Source organism: Triplophysa dalaica, chromosome 6 (genome assembly GCF_015846415.1).
Source record: "Triplophysa dalaica isolate WHDGS20190420 chromosome 6, ASM1584641v1, whole genome shotgun sequence".
Classification (NCBI taxonomy): domain Eukaryota; kingdom Metazoa; phylum Chordata; class Actinopteri; order Cypriniformes; family Nemacheilidae; genus Triplophysa; species Triplophysa dalaica.
The window spans coordinates 16,865,954-16,882,399 of record NC_079547.1 but is presented as its reverse complement, the minus strand read 5'-3'; the positions used below and the strand labels follow the sequence as shown (position 1 = coordinate 16,882,399).

At 39.0% G+C, this 16,446-nt stretch overlaps 3 protein-coding genes across 6 annotated transcripts in view; 1 reads left to right on the top strand and 2 right to left on the bottom strand.

The window, feature by feature from the left end:
* The window catches only part of mast2 (microtubule associated serine/threonine kinase 2), a 120,522-nt gene extending 119,216 nt beyond the window's left edge, over positions 1–1,306 (bottom strand). For both annotated transcript variants that reach the window (XM_056751653.1, XM_056751654.1), the window contains exon 1: positions 280–1,306. In XM_056751653.1, the coding sequence (XP_056607631.1) occupies positions 280–360 (81 nt within the window). In that variant the 5' untranslated portion in view covers positions 361–1,306. The remainder of the gene's footprint in view (positions 1–279) is intronic.
* Positions 1,307–2,427: 1,121 nt separating this feature from the next.
* tmem69 (transmembrane protein 69) lies at positions 2,428–3,746 on the bottom strand. Its single transcript, XM_056750897.1, has 3 exons — positions 3,658–3,746; positions 3,400–3,449; positions 2,428–3,211 (listed from the first exon to the last, which is right to left on the bottom strand). The coding sequence occupies exons 2-3, from the start codon at positions 3,442–3,444 to the stop codon at positions 2,507–2,509; spliced, it is 750 nt and encodes a 249-aa protein (XP_056606875.1). The 5' UTR covers positions 3,445–3,449; positions 3,658–3,746; the 3' UTR covers positions 2,428–2,506.
* Positions 3,747–5,016: 1,270 nt separating this feature from the next.
* On the top strand, positions 5,017–16,399 carry gpbp1l1 (GC-rich promoter binding protein 1-like 1). 3 transcript variants are annotated; one of them, XM_056750023.1, is made up of 12 exons: positions 5,031–5,377; positions 7,162–8,338; positions 9,123–9,236; positions 9,422–9,551; positions 9,632–9,948; positions 10,117–10,192; positions 10,412–10,608; positions 10,750–10,890; positions 13,531–13,686; positions 14,237–14,355; positions 14,448–14,547; positions 14,647–16,399. In XM_056750023.1, exons 3-12 carry the CDS (start codon positions 9,177–9,179, stop codon positions 14,800–14,802), a joined length of 1,452 nt encoding a protein of 483 aa, XP_056606001.1. In that variant the 5' UTR covers positions 5,031–5,377; positions 7,162–8,338; positions 9,123–9,176; the 3' UTR covers positions 14,803–16,399. The 3 variants fall into 3 exon arrangements, with proteins under 3 accessions (XP_056606003.1, XP_056606001.1, XP_056606002.1); XM_056750024.1 differs by lacking the exon at positions 5,031–5,377 and adding an exon at positions 5,486–5,675; XM_056750025.1 differs by lacking the exon at positions 10,750–10,890 and having other exon boundaries at positions 5,017–5,377.
* Positions 16,400–16,446: the final 47 nt, after the last annotated feature.

The window sequence follows — 16,446 nt, the reverse complement described above, 5'->3', positions numbered from 1 at the left end:
TGTGCATTCTGATCTCTTGAGGGGTTTATGGTTATGCCTACCAGTTCAAATTTGTTTAGAAGGAAGTAAAGAAAGAAACAAACAAACAAAGAAACATAAATTGAGTACTTGACTCAAAGCAGAAGTCCTGACACTGCCTTCATAACATGACTTGATGAGATTAATTATGAAAGATTCAATGTTCACATCAATTTTGATTTAGAAATTCCCTTAGAACTGTATTTCTATAGGGGAACTTATAGCAATATTGGCATGTATATCAAATAAACGATCACTCACCTGTTCTTTTCCTTCGGTGCTGCTGTCTTGCTGCTCAGATGTACAGAGCTTCCTTTTGTTTTTGGTCTCGGTTCTCTTCATTCTGCAGGATGCGGACTGAGTAAACACTTGCTCTACTCGATCACTATTTCGATTAACCGGAATGACTGGTGGTCAGTGCATTTAGATGTTGAAACACATCTTTCTCCGATACATAGTGAGCAAACCTCTCAACTTTGATCCACGCACACAATGACAGAATCAATGGGGAGTGCGGGTTCGCCCTTCCGACTGCGGGTTTGAATGCTGTTCTCTTCACTTTTAATTTACAATATGTGTTGCCATTTGAGCACGCCGATGTTTTCCTTGAATCGTATTTAATGTGTATGGTTCTCTGTAAACTGTGCTGTTTTAGCGCGCCAAGGCTGCCGGCGGAACTCTTCCAAAATCAGCTAGCCAGCTAGCTGTTCTGTGATAAAGTTGAACAACATCCGCAAAACAAACCGCATTGATGTTTAACAAAATAAATGGACTGTTTTAAAATCCCATGTAAACAAACTCGCCACGTTCGTTTCCGTCAAATGATGCACTGACTCCTTTGCTTATAACGTCAGGTCAACACAACACTAAATAATGCCGCATTTCCAACGTGCTTGGTTGAGGCTGAAGTCAGCCAATGGATTTTCACTTCTCTGGCACCTAATTCATTATCATTCCGCGGTTGTTTTAGACATACCGAAAACAAAGACCTAAAAATGACAAACTTTTTATTCAGGAAAACTGACCGACTGACGAGATACTTGCCACCACCGACCTGAACACAGCGCGAGCTCAACTGTTCATCATGTTTCGTGATTCAGGTCTAGACCGCGACCTCTGTTTTGACACGTATCATAATCATACGCATTTCTCCTTGAGTCCCAGACTCTCTCGTCTTAAAACATTATTCCGCCAAGACCGTTAAGTAGCGCTTGTATTTGCTAATAATCACAACCGGTCCATGTCGTCGCTTTTCTACTGTGTGGAAGTGTAGTAGCTTCCTGAAGCGCGGATGAGAACGCTTATTGCTTCGTTCCTGTATTCTGATCTGAGATCACTCTTTACGAGCGGGACCTGTACTATGGAGTCCTGCGCATAAACCTGAGCACTGATCTGAGAACGTTGCTCCCCTCATTGTTTTATGGCGAGGGTATATCGAGGTTCTTGGGTGGAAACGACTTTATTGTGACTTTGCTGCCATCTGCTGACACGAATGTTTGATGTTTCACAGAATTTAGGTTAGAACATCTTGCCCCGTTTTCACAGACAAGGTTTAAGACTAGTCCCAGACTAAAATGAATTTTGTCTTTACTGAAAATAACTTGCTCTAACATATTTTTAAATATGTCAGTTCCATTGTGTTGTCTCAAGATGCACATCAGTAATTATTTTTTCTAAGGCATTTTAATTAAAGCAACTTAAATAGCCTAAATTAACTAAACTAAACCTTGTCTATTAAACCGAGCCGTTATGCAATAGAATTTTAAGCTCCGCTGAGCGAAAAAGGCTTAAAATTTGTTGAGCATATCATTGTAGTTATTTTGAAGTGTAGGCTTTATTGATAGATAAACAAGATGACAAGTTCTCTACGTTTGTTTAAATGAATATCATAATGTAAGGTTTTGCAAGTTTGCAGGTCAGAAATATGAACCGGTGGATCTAATTTAAAAGTCATTTGCTTAGTCTTTGCTTTTCATTTCAAAAATAGTGTCGACATGGGACATCTAAAAAGAAAATTCAATATATTTGAATATAGCACTAAACAACCTTTTTTCAAAAGCAATAAAGGCAGCACATGTTACATACATGTTTTTGCTCTAATGTCATTAAAAAGATTAAATCCTTTCACATTATTGACATTCAGAACAAATGTTGTGAACAGAAAGTTTACTTTTCTTTGGTTAGAACTTGACAAAGTCATCAGATGACTTAACTTTTAAGACTGTGTCTGAGTCTACGTAATTTTTATTTACTATAATACAAGGTCAGTGATCTAAGCAAATTATGTGAAGTGTTTGAGGTATAAAGGTGTCTTAATCATTGCTTAAATTTCACAACTTTTCAATAATAAACGTAATTGTGTTTTCAGTAACTGGCATAAGAAATTAAGACAGAAAACAGCCAACATCACCAGGTCCAGCAATTTAATATTTACATGTTTAGACTGTACATTAAATTGTGCCAGTGATACCAGTCAGTTTACTATTCTTTAATCATTCATCTTCTTCTCCGGATAAAAATGTTTAATAACAATAGTACCCACCAAGGAGAAAAAAGCTACCGCTGTGAGGATTGTCCTCATTGCTTTAAACCAGCTGGGGTATGTGGGCAGGAGAGACAGGTCATAATGCAATGCTATCCCAAGCCCGATTATCACAATTATAGCAGACTGTGTAATATCATGGCTAAAAAGAAGCGATACCCAAGCAATTAGTGAGGGAACCACACTGTTTGCTAAATTAAGCCAGTCAGGTTTTGCAGGACTCCCAGCCGGCAAGGCAAAGCCCCAGCGTGTTCCTCCGAGAAAGGAAACAATGGAGGCTCCGTATGCGATTTGAGCAAATGCAACTTCAGGAAGATAGACCTCTGAAACAGCCATAAGAAGAGGGGCTGATACGAAAGGTATAAGACCAGCTAATCCAAGATAGAGGGCTGGCTTGGGAGCTTTCTTCAGGTCTCTCATGTCATAACGAATCAGGTCAAGTTCTTTTGGTGGGTTCTCTTCCTGTGGCCGTTTCTTTAATCTTTGTGCAGACCAGTGAAACGACTGGGCTCCCAGAACAGCACTTGCAACAGGTCTTGGGCACAGCTGTCCATATAAACCTCTAGTAAACAGTGGTATAGGGTGAGTGGTCCGATGCCCTATACATGAAAACTTGTTAGACACCTGCAACAGGCCACTCCACTGCCTTGTCTGTTAACCGGGAGAGAGAATATGGCAATGAATACAATTGTCTATGGCTGATTACCAATAAATCACAGAATAGTATGTGCTTAAATATTTAGGATTATTTAAAAAAAGTAATTTAAACAAAACTGTTATGTGATTTCATTAACAACACCCCTTTACAACATTAAGGCAACGTGTTAAGTTTAACTTACCTTAAATTTACCAAAGACATTTCGTCCTATTATACTTGGCAACATTTTACCTGCAAAATATAGAAATCTTAAATCCTTAGCATTGAAGCAATGTATTAAAAGTGAATGACAAGTTCCACCGGTAACCTAACTGAAATCACGAGCAAAGCAGTCGACCCACCGCTAACAGGTAGACTAGTACATTTATTTTATTATTCATATATCAGGCACATTGTCGTTATGTCTAAGAAACTATCATTACGAATTTTAAAACCATACCTCTAATATCGTAAGATAAAATTGGGTTTATTAATCAGGAGAAGGTCATAACTACTCGTACATTCATGTGAAGTCAAACATAACATGACGAATGTTGCCGTAAAGTGGTAATAAAAGTCTTGCGGAAGTTATAATAAAAGTCCTCCATGCAACAAATATATAATTCAAATATAGTATAACGTAGAGCTACACGTTGGGTGAATTTGAGTCTCCTAAGATTTGAGTGATGAGAATAACTATACTTTATATATAAGAAATACTATATTTTATACAATAAAGATACATTTAATAGATATGAAAATATATTCAAATGCAAGTATGAATTAATGAACACCGGCATAAAATAAGAAAAAGGAAGACAATCGTCAAAGGAATATAGCAATGGAAGACAAAATAGGAGAGGAATATGGTGGCGTGGAATGAGCTTTCATCTTGGCATGTGCAGAAAGTTGCATTTTAGGTTGTATGAAGTACAGCACACTGAATGTTGTAGGTGTGGAGGGGTCTAGCAATTGTTATCTTGTGCGACCACAAGAAAATAGTGTTTCTTATCTTGTCTAAACACTTGCAATAGTTGTAATGGCTTGACACCTGACATGACCTTAGTTACACGTATGTTATTTGGCGAGCTAATATTCACGGGTCTAAATCAATTTGTTGTGTTTTTTCTGTTCCTGAAGTAATCACTCGAGAGCAACTAAAATTTTGCTGGTCATCTGACTAGCCAGTTTTCTGAAACTTTCTCTGCAGTCAGCATGTAGCAACCTGTGGCAAATGCACTACATTGCCTGAATATGGATGTGGATATACTGCACAAAATTGTTTTTTTTTAATAAAATGAGCCCAAAACTATTACAACGGGTTTAAAATTGGCATTGTATATAAATTGTCTAAGCATCTATTCAGTCATCTATTCAGGATGTTCAGGCCTAAGGTAACCCTGCCTGTGCCCAAATGCTGGGATGGGCTGCAGTCCAAGTGGTGTCAGAAAATGAATTTTTAGCCAAATAATATCAAATAAATATATAAACACAATTTGATAAATATATAGGCTACACACGATTATAGAGCGATACATTATAAACATTTTTAATAGCAAGAAATTTAATAGTTAGCCTTAAGTTAAGTACTTTATTTAGTTTAGTTTATTTAGTATCCCATAGACAACACGTTTAAATGTTTAGATGCCAACTATATCCATGCATGCAATATTTAGGGCAAAACGCATTTGTCTGTTTTTGCATTTTACGTTTGCTAATGGCAGTCAAATTCAATCAGACAACGTGGACTCAAGGGATGCCTCTGACTATGCGCCACATTTGCATTACTGCAGGTAACCAGTCTACGACGCCTGCTCGCATCATCTTTACCAACGATCTGTTCCTTATATTTTACAATATTTAGTGATATTAACTTCAAAATTCGGCGCTCTGCTGTTTTCAAGCTTTTTTCCAAGTCCTTCAGTCTGGCTCGAGCTTTGGCAAATCACTGTTATGACGCGTCCAGGCAGGGCGCTCTGCTCTGCGATCGATTAACTCGTCTGTGCAGAAGTAGACAGGAACAAGCTAGATGGATTGGCAAAGTCGGACCGAGCGTGATTAAAAAACACAACCAAAAGACATATTCTGAAATAGGACAACCTCTAAACTGTCAAATTGACTTGACAAGCGGTGCATCGTTGTCTTTGATTAATTTATTGGGATAGACAAGGGATCAAAAGGTAGGTCTATATCGAGTTGTTTATTCGGTGGTTTGGTGCCGAGAGGGAGCCATTTTACAACACTATTTCTGCTCGAAGTAGCTTAGCTCGCGCTGTGGCTAAAACAACACGTATACTCTCAAGACAAGATGCAATAATTATTATATTTTACCGTCAATTAGCAACGCAGAAATCTAATGAGGACCGAAAGTGTCTTAAATCTTAAAATATCAGATATAACCAGCCAGCGTGTGGGGTTTAGGCTTTATACACACTTTGAATGGCCTACTCTGCTAACTGTCGTGCTAGCGAGTGTTCTGTAAGTAGAAACACAAATGCGTATTAACGTTAGTTTATTATTCTCGGGATTTTTTGCAACTTCTGTGTGCTCTAGAACTTTTTGGTGAAGATATTAAACGTTAGCATGCTGTTATCGCAAAAACCGTCAAAGTTTTTTTCTAGTTGATACCGTGCAGCTAACTCTTGCTAGTTCTAAGCCTGACTTTAGCTTTCATTTAGTTTAGATGCTACTGTAACTGTCTGTGCATTATAGAAATACTTCAGTTTCGATTAATGTAACGTTGGTTAGATATTTGATGGCCGTGGGCATACATGTTTCATTTAAAATACCTTGACAAAGGGATGATAAGTCATGTTAGGCATTAAGATAAACCGCTGGTACTGATAAGGAGTCTAATCTAAGTCTATTCGCTTAGTTGAGTTGTTGGCATGCTGGGCTTATTTATGTTTGGACTTGTTATTAAAGTTCACCAAGGGCTGTGTGTCCAAAAATCTATTATCATTTCAAACTGCACAATGTTGTGGTCATTCACAACCCGCATATGATGCCCAGACTTACAGATAGGCGCTTTTCAATGTCACTTTCAGATTTTGCTCGAGTTTGAGGAAAGTTGAGTACATTTGTACATTTTGTACATTGAGTACTTCATAGTAACGAATAGTTTACAGAAGAAAAGCAAGCTCATGAGTTTGATTTGTCAGAGTAGTAGTTTGTATAATTGTATGCCGTGATGTCAGATGTTGTGCTGTCAAACTTTTAAGACTTTATAACAATATATATGGGATGGGTATGAGTATATGCTTAGACTGGGTTTACTGTTGACTTTAATTCAGTTAGTCTGCATGCCATTTATATAAAGTTTGGTTCCAAAAAGAGATAACTCTTGTATTTGATTGTGAATTCCTATTAATATCAATCAAACTGCAGTTGGTTTGTTTTTCTTTTATATTGCAAGGTTATTAAAACTGCATGTGTAATAAAGAACTGAAAAATGTTATTTCATATAGTTTAATAGATGAAGCTATTTTAGCCGCAGAACACTGCCTAATGTCATGTCATTTATCCATTTGCCTAAAGAAATTAAGATGCTTTCTACACTTGTGCATTTGCATTTGAAAACTGAGTTTTCGTTTTCAAAACGCTCTTTGTCCACACTAGTTTACATCCATGTACTTCGCATGAGTAACGCCTAAGATACGTCGGCGTGTGTCATTTCTCAAAGGCGTCATTCCTTTATAAACCTCTGCGTTTTCAAAGGTATCCACTTTCGAGTGCGTTTTAAAAAAACCAAGTTTCCATTGATAATAACGTCGCCGTGTTGACATAAGTCCAAAATGGAGAGAAAAAGATGTGTTCAAATGATAACACAATAGTGTGCACAAGGTCTAAGTTGGCCAAAGCATTGGTTTTATCCATGCTGTATAGTGTTAAGTGATGACGTTGTGATTTTTATTGCATAAAAATAAATTAAATGTGTGTCAATAATGGTTGTTCTGTTTAACAGAGTTGGTCTGCAGACTAATCGTGAAGATCTGGAGGAGGAACGACCTATTGGATTTCTTCTAACAGCAAGAATTTCACAAGACCTGAGATTTCCCATCAAGCAATAATACTAGCTGGAGTACATCTGTTGTTTCCACATTGAATGTCTAAGGTTTGCTCGCAACTGGACACTTTGGTTTGTTTTCATTGGCTGTTGAATCACCAATGACCGGTACGCAGTGTTTATCGACACCTTTGTTAAGAATCTGTGCTCCTTGGCATCACGCTATTCCTCTGTGGAACTCCCTTCTAATTTGATGAACTGGGGGATCAGAAGTGTTGTTAGGAAACAAATCATATTTACTTCCAAATTTTCTAGTAGCCTGACGTGATATCGGTTCAACAGCCATTTATCAGTCATGAGGGGATAGAATTTAAGATGTCACGTTTTTCATTCTATGTTCTGGTCACTGAATCATCCAAAGTATGAGCTGTTGAAGGCTAAATCGATTCCCATGACTTCATAACATAAAGCACTCTTAGCTATTGTGATGTGACAAATCAGCCCCCACCCCTTTTTGCCCCGACGTAGCACCTCGACTGTTTTGATGAGGTGAACGTACTTAGATCGCCACTTTCCGCATAAGAGCTTTGTGTGGTACAGTCCCACTTTCATTTTTGTCATTGTGCGTGTCTTCATCTGAAAATGAGTTCGTAAAGGAGCTCCTGAGCGTCAGAGCAGGCACGGTGTGCTGCCACCAAAAACCCTCAGAATAAGAGACTGGTTCGGCCAAGACTCAAACGGACAGAGTCAAAATATTTTGGATTCTTTCATTTGTATTCAGTCGACCTGAATGCAATCTGCCATCAACGGTGAACTAAGGGTGTCCTGGAGAGTCACTCAGGCATAACTGATCAAACGCATTTAATATTCTTCCACAACCGCTCACCATTCGCATTGATTTCTTCCATCATCGTACGATTTTACCTTGTACGGGAATACGACAACAGACCGTGTGCCGGCTGCAAGAGTTTCAATTCCTTTGCCTTACTGCAGCATCCTGGAAACTGGAGTTTGCCTGTGGCAGGAGCTGCTGGTATCCTGAGGCTGCAGAGCCTGTGAAAGTGTGTTGGTTGGGCCCGCTATACAGACACCGCTGAGAACAGGGCCATCGAACTACAGAGCCTTTGTCTCTGGGGTAAGAAGCCACATTTTGTTTCGTTTTGTGATATATGAATTAACGAGTTTATTGAAACTGTTAGTCTTGGTATTAATGCTGGTTAAGTTGAATTGGAAACACTTCAAGGAGCAAGTATGTGGAATTTAATGCCATGTTTTGAATGATTTACCTTCTATATAAACATGCAAAAATCCTTTTTTTTTAAATACACACATTTTTATAAGCTGGAATTTTTTTTATTTAAAGTTTGAATACTTTCTCATACACAAGCTTAAATTTGCCATGAGATTCAATTATTGTTGTTAAATGGCATGCCTCTTCTCCACAACCCTGTTTATGGAGCCTAGGACTGTTACAGAGACAGGTGTGATTTCTCAGGATACACATTTCAATGCAGTATGTCTGGTAGTAGGGAAATTTCATGTTATACAAGCACGAATAAAGAATTTATTTCTTGGGGAATCCCAACACAGCAACAACCAGTGATGCAGCGGCATCATCCGTTTGACAGACTAATGTCAGACAGGGGAACATTCTGCAAAGCAGTTTGATAACTGTTAATATTTTTAGCTCCTCAGAAAGCACATACTCCATTTATTAAAATAGGTGCTTTCCTGTAACTCAGTGGTAAGAGCATTGCGTTAACAACGGCCCCAGGGGATTGCAGATACCTAAGTATAAATGTATAGGATAATGCAATGTAAGTCGCTTTGGATAAATGCGTCTGCCAAATGCATAAATGTAAAATGTTGGCGATAAGAGATTATAGAGACATTTGATTTGTTGTTGCTTTATTTTAAAGTTCAGGCCATGAGGTTTGATGCCTCCATCCACTGACGGGAGACACTGGACCTAAATGGCGCAGCATGACTTTGTTCCTGCCTGGCTTAATTTCTCCACGCCTCAGCCCGCCAAGGTATTGCAACTGACTTTGTGATCACTTTGTGGCATTTTTTTTTCAATTCAGGACGCCATGACTCGAAGACTGTTCTTACTTCTCTTGAGTTCAAAGCATAATCATTCTTTTCTAAAATAAGCTTGGTAAAGCTGCCTGCGATGGCTAAATGCAGCTGATGGATGTTTAATTTGTGTGCGATTTAGTCCCCTGCTGCCCCCGTTGAGAAGCATGGAGAGCACTTTCCCCGCGGCGATGGCCGGCCGGGGGTAAACCGCCGCAGACACAACTCCTCCGATGGCTTTTTCAACAATGACCCGCTCAGAGCCCCTGGAGGTAGATGAAACCTTTGCATCTAGAGTTGAGATGTGCTTTTTATTTGCTCGGTGTTACCGTTGTGTTTGTTCTCTCTTCAGGTGATGGGTGGCAGCAGCCGTCTCTGTTGAGGCACGACTCTGTGGATTCTGGTGTTGCCAAGGGGAGTCAGGGTGGATTAGGTGGTGGACCTGGGTGGAAGGAGACCCCCAGCTGGCATGGGGCGCAGAGGGGCCAGGAGGCTCCTCACCACCACCATGCCCGGCACATCAAACGCTGTGGGGGCGAAAGGGACAGGCAAGGGGGTCACCGGCAGCGAAATGGAAACTTTCTTGCACGCAAAGGTGGCCCGTATCATGAGAGATACTCTGATGAGGAGCGTAATGATGACAAGCTCAAGTTTGTCGATGAGGATTTTGTAAGTAGTGTTTGCTTGCTTGCTCGCTTACAATATGTGATTACACCCCTGCTAGGCATGAGTTAAATGTTTGTGTATTTAGAGAGGCATGATTTTGTCATACTTCACATTCTGTTTATGAACAGACATACTTTGAGTGGTTTTCTGTGTTGCATTTTCAAATTTCAGCCCTCCTTGAACCCAGAGACAACTGGAAAGCCAGCAAGTCAGGCTCGTGCCGTCGGGACTCCAGCGGGAGTATGGGGTAAGGAAGCTTTCATTTATGCACTCTGTTAGTTTCAGATACACGTTGTTATTGGACTGGTTTGCATTTAAATTATTTTGGTCAAAGTACCTGAAATCCTTTATATGCAAAACAGTTATGCAAAAGTTTGCATGACACGTGTTTCTTTTCTGTAATCACTACCAGTTAAAGAGTGTGACATGCATTGCACGTTAATGTAAGTGTCTGCCTCTGTTACAGAGAACCCCCCTAGTGCTAAGCAGTCTATGTCTAAGATGCTGGTCATTAAGAAAGTGTCTAAGGAGGACCCCAGCGCTGCATTCTCTGCTGGCTTTGCCAGTGCCGGACCTCTACCTGCCAATGGCTCTAAAGTCCCCATCCCTGGTCCCAGTGTCTACAAGAATCTGGTGCCCAAACCTGCCACTGCCCCCAGCAAGGTACATTTTGAGCCAGTGAACCTAAAAATAGTACTTGCATGATGTTTTGTTCACCTGAAATCTTCACAAGAGGGTGCCTTTGTGTGCACTAGTTTTATCTAAAATCATACCTTTAAATATAACATTTGTGCTTTTTGGTAGTCTGGCCCATGGAAACCCAATGGAAGGGAAACTAAAGTGGGTTTGCATTACTCTGGGCGGGATTCGGCCTTCACAAGCCCTGTTTCTGTGTCCAAACCTCTGACGCCTGTCAGTGCACCTGCGCATGGCACTTCTAAAGAGGTATGGAGGCATGGGCACAAGAAATTAATCTCATTTTAATAAATATGATTGGTTTAAGGCAATAATGTCACACTAATAGTTCAGCTTGACATTTTTGTAAATTATTAAAATGTCTGTAACTCAGAGAGTTTCTGCATATCTCATGTTAATCTTGAGTACTTACAGAATAGTATGATCACATCTATAAACGACAGATGCATCTCTGCGATTATTTTCGGAAAACATACGGCGCATGGTAGGCCTGCGCGATTAATCGTTTTTAAACCGAAATCGCAATTTGAAGGAGTGCGATGTTCAAATCGCAAAAGTTGAGATTATTTCGATTAAAAGGGCTTTAAATAAGATAATGCACCTACGTAGTATTTGACAGCAATTTTACGTTTATCCAAAAGGTAGCGTTTTAACACTATAGTGATGCGCATATGGCGGTTATATCCGTGGGCGCTGTGGATGGATGATCCGCGGGTCGGATAATAAAAAAAACATTCTGATTAATTGCGGGTGGGTCGCGGGTGGATGATATCATATACAATATTCACAAAATTTCTCAAAAATACGAACATGTTTTAAATGCATTTTTAATCAGGCGCTAATTTGCAGTAATTTAAAACAAATGCGCGCGTGGCGGCGGTAGATGACGGTCTATTTCTTAAAGCAGAAATGGAGGCAAAACGGATCCGAGAGAAATTTAAAAAGGGAGAATTAAAAACAAAACAAAAAGGTAGGAAAGATAAGTACCGTGTGGGAGCGTTTCAGCGAAGTGGTTTAACGAATCAAGTGCTGGGTATGTAATATGCAACGACAGTGAGAAACTGTATGTATATGAAAGCCATAAGACTGGTACTTCTTATATGGTACATCACTCGAAAGATTAGATTTAAGCATTTACAGTCAAAGACAGTGCTAGAAAATTTGCTGAGTAATTAAAGTAACGATCGGGTCCGGATATCTATATCAGAGAAAACTATACGTGCGTGCGGGCGGGTGGATAATTTATCGAAGCAGTGAGTGCGGGTGACATTTGACCTTACCAGCGCATCTCTACTGTACATGCTTTGAATTAGCAAAGAACATTGTTTGGGAAAGATCAGCGCAACCGGGAGCAGCAGTTCAAATTCGCAACAAAGTAACGTAATGTCTGCTGAAGCGCAAAGTCCTGCAGCAGCAGACGACTTGGTACCGAAAAGAAAAAGCAACGCTTATGTTTTGAATTATTTTGAAAGTCCGTGTCGACCTCGCGACACGATTGCTCACGCGTTTGAAATAAGCACACTCTACGACCAATTTTCACAAAGGTAGGCCAAAATAACAGACGTACATAACTGTAATTGTTTACAGTGTGTTTGGGATCTTAAAAGTTTAAGGTTTTATTTATACTTGTTAATTTAGGTATTTAAGATACTGCTGTTATTCTCTTAATTTGTAATGACATTTTTGCATGACAATTTTATTTAAAAAAAAATGACCACAGTGTAAGTGGTTTTAAATAAACAGTGGGATAACGTTTCAATAGTTTGTGATTTTGCTTGGTTTTAACAGCATGCATCAAAGAAAGACCAACACAACAAAAGCTCTTTTTTTAATAGTAATCAAATCGCATTTAAATCATGGGGGGATGGGCATGGGGGGATGTTAGTAGTGGGCGATACGGCCCTAAAACTGTATCACAGTATTTTCTGGTATTGACAATGACAATATAACTATAACACCATCCACTGCTGTTTTTTGCTACAAGCTATAGTAACTGCATTCAGTCTAGAGACTCAGAAACACAAAAATTAATCTAAAAGTAAAATCAAATAATCTCCAAATCCAGCGTTATATCCACCGTTTATATAGACAAACATTACTGCGCATGCACACTTTTGTGACCCCAACTGAACTTTCGGTACACATTCACAAACAATAGAGTGCCTGTAGATTATTTCTGTAAAAAAAAATTTACAGGAAGAACCTTACTTAGCTTAATTTGCCTCTCCAGTTTTTTTTTTTAATTTAGACTGCAATACCAAACTCAACCGCTAGATGTCAATGTACCATACGGTTTGTTGAAATGCGACCGAACTACAGGACCCATTTAACAAACTGTTTATTTAATAAAATGAACATAAAACTAAATTCAACAAATCGTTTATTTAATACAATTACTATACAGCAAAAACAAATGAATACTAACATAAATTTAATTAAATATAAATAGTTATATTATTAGACACTAGCCAAACACAAACTGGAAGTTAACTGGGGGTCAAACACGCGCGTCCGATGAAACACTGTGACGTTCATCACCCAAATGCTGTGAACAAATAATAATAATCAAGCACAGAAATACTACGTCATATGTCCAACTCGTTTATTTGTCAAGTTGACCATGTTAAGCATAAGAAGCCAGGATGTTTAACGTTATAAAAAGGCAGAATGCAGTAATACACTGTTGCATCCCTCCTTTAAATACTTGACTAGAAATACCTCGGTCTTACTTAAATTTGCCATTTTCAGGACAAACAAATTGATTAAACATGTTATAAATGTCAGACTTTGTCATGTTCTTGTTGGCACTATTATAATTTTTATTTTCTAAAGATTATAAACAATCAATGTGGTGGCTCACTTAGCAGTGTCGTTTTGTTACTTTTGTAGCCACCCTCCAGCATCACCCCTCCAATAGACATCACCCCCTCAAGGCTAAAGCTGATGCGGCGCAGCACAGACCGTAAAAGTGAGTTCCTGCGGGGACTAAAGGACGAGAGGAACGGAGATGTAAGAGGCTGCCACAGCCCTGGAGCTTTAGCAGAGGTGTGGGTAAATTCTGTTTTGAGCTGAGGTTTTGTTTGTCTTGTGACAGTTGATGAAGAAATCGTTGTATTTTATTTTTAGCTACATTTCTGTTTGAGATGGCAACAGCTAGCATGTCGCCTAGCATTAAGCAACATTGCACTTAAAATTTGCCCAATTGAAAGAAGTGCACGTAAATACACTTCTATTTAAAGTGCTCTATTATCATGCATTAATCTTATACTTAACATACAAAAGAGTCTGTTGTTGTTTTTAAAATCTGAGTGTACTCAATTGTGTTATTTTAAGACACTGTGAATAGAAATTCCAAAGACTATATTTTTAGTATGTTAAGTACAAACTCAATTTGTGAAAAGTACAAAAGTGTAATTTTGTGTAATTTTTAACTGGTTGTAATCTTATACTTAGTAAATGCACCTAAAGCATATTTATACTAAAAGTATATTTGGTTTTACATCATGTGATATGTATTATGATAAGTTCCAGTGCTTTCAATCTTAGTTTTATGGTTTTGCTGAAGCCATTTTTTGATGGTTATACTCATATTTAGGGAGAGGCGAGCACCCCTGAACCAAAAGAATTTGGAGAGCGTCATGAGAACGGCATCTCCCACTCTCTCAGTGACTCAGACACAGAGCACTTGTCCAGTTCTCTGGAGGCTGAACACAGGTCAGAGTCAACACATTCTTTAGCCCATTCTATACCATCAGACACATACAGTACAAGCTGTCTATAAACCAAATACACATCCTCTGTGACAGGTTGCTGAAGGCCATGGGTTGGCAGGAATACCCAGAAAACGATGACTTCCAGCCCCTCACCGAAGATGAACTCAAAGAGTTTCAAGCTAAAACTGAGCAGGTATTGGTCAATCAATGCAAATTGTTTCTCGTTAGACAGCGGATGCTTGTTGGAAAGGTCATTTCGTCCACACTGACCAAACGTTTGTTTTCATGTCAGATGAAGAAGATTGGTTTGGGACGTAATGGCGTGCTCCTGAAGCGACGTGGTGGGACCCTGCTGAACTGGAGGACCACCCCTAACCCTGGCCTGGAAGAGGGCTCTGAGTCTGAGACGAGCAGTAGCAGCCAGACCTCCGATGATGATGATACCTAATGTGGCTTTAAACACCCCTCCCCCATATCCGATTCCCTCTCTCTTAATCTCTTCCCTCCATCACATCCATGTATTTCAAGCTGAAAGAGATAAGAAATCTCTTCATGGACAAGGAACATTGGTCATATCTCAGCTGGAGAGTAAAAGGCATTCACTTGTCACTTCATAGGCAGTGTCTTTCTGTTTGATTTCCCTCCTCTGTTTCCTTATCTGCATTTTGTTCTTTATCCTGAACTAGAAATGTCAAAGAAAGCCACACACCCTTCCACCAGATGTTTTTGTTTTGTTTTGCTTGAGGGAAAAAAAGACAAATTCATATAACACCAATTATAACCGTGATTTAACGTGAAATATGACATCATCTGAATGTTCTCTTAAATGGCTTCGACACCTTTCTAAACTTCTTTTTTTCCTTTCCGCGAAAACAATTTGTAGCATTAGCGTTAAGATGAAACAATCATTGTGAGCCACTGACTGCGACGTTGCTACCAGTCCCTCATAGAAATAAACTCAAGCCAGCCGCACGCAGCTGCAGCACGGAAGAACTAAAGCAACATTCAGTGGACTGTCATGTGTGGTCTGGCAGCTATAACATCTGTCCATTTCTGGCTCCGGTTCCACCAAACTCTGCTGATTTTCACTCTGCAATGTCAAAATCATTCTAATATTCCTGATTTCAATTGTCTGCCAAGTACACATGTGAGCGTACCTTAAAGGATGTTTAAAGGTTAGATTTGGAACCTAGAGTTTGTCAGGAGCTGGCTTTTGAATAAAGGTAACGTTTGGATGGAAGGGTCTAATGTTTTGTTAAGTTCTGGTGAGTTTCAATGCACAGAGGTTGGGTTCTGTTTAGAAAAAGAATCATAAACAGAATGTCTCCTTTCTTACCCTTATGTGGCGTCAACGTTTTTTCTGGAACATATAAAGCGGCTTGATTTAAAACATTGAAATCCTTAACATTTCAGAGTTGCTCTATAAAAGGGTTCTTATGCTTACTAATGCTGAGGCAATCATTTTCCAAAGCTTCACAGTCATTGCATGTAGATGATAAATGGGATATAAAATAAATAAATAAAAAACGTACTTCGCCACAAAACCCTGATCAAATCTAACCGATGGAATAGAAAAGCATTAAACATTATTGGGCTTATGTAATGTTTACAATGCTGGAATTGATCCAAGCAAGCAATGGTTTGTAATTACTGTGAACTTTGAACGATTCAGTGAGATGGCTTGCACGCTTTGTTCTGCTATGTTGTTCTTTACACAGTTCATTTGAGGTTACATCTGGATGCTCAGTTCTATCCCTGCTGCTGGCAGTAAAGTAGAGAGCCGTCTTCTTTCAAGTTCTTTATTTCATGAGGGACTGCTGGTGTAAATTGTGCATCTCCTTTTTTTGTACCTGGTTTTTGCTGATAGGGTATAAAAATGGCTTTATCACAGATTTAAGTTTCTTTTTTAATTTTGGTACAGCTGTAAAAATTCCCACATTAATAGTTTTTTTTCTTTTGTTTGCATTATATTGTTTCTGCAGCCTTGATATTCAGGGTGGATTGTAAAAAATATAAGAATAAAAATTGTGAGTTTTGGAAGATTATTTTGATAACATTATTTACAGATTTGAGAAGAGAAAAAGTTGACATG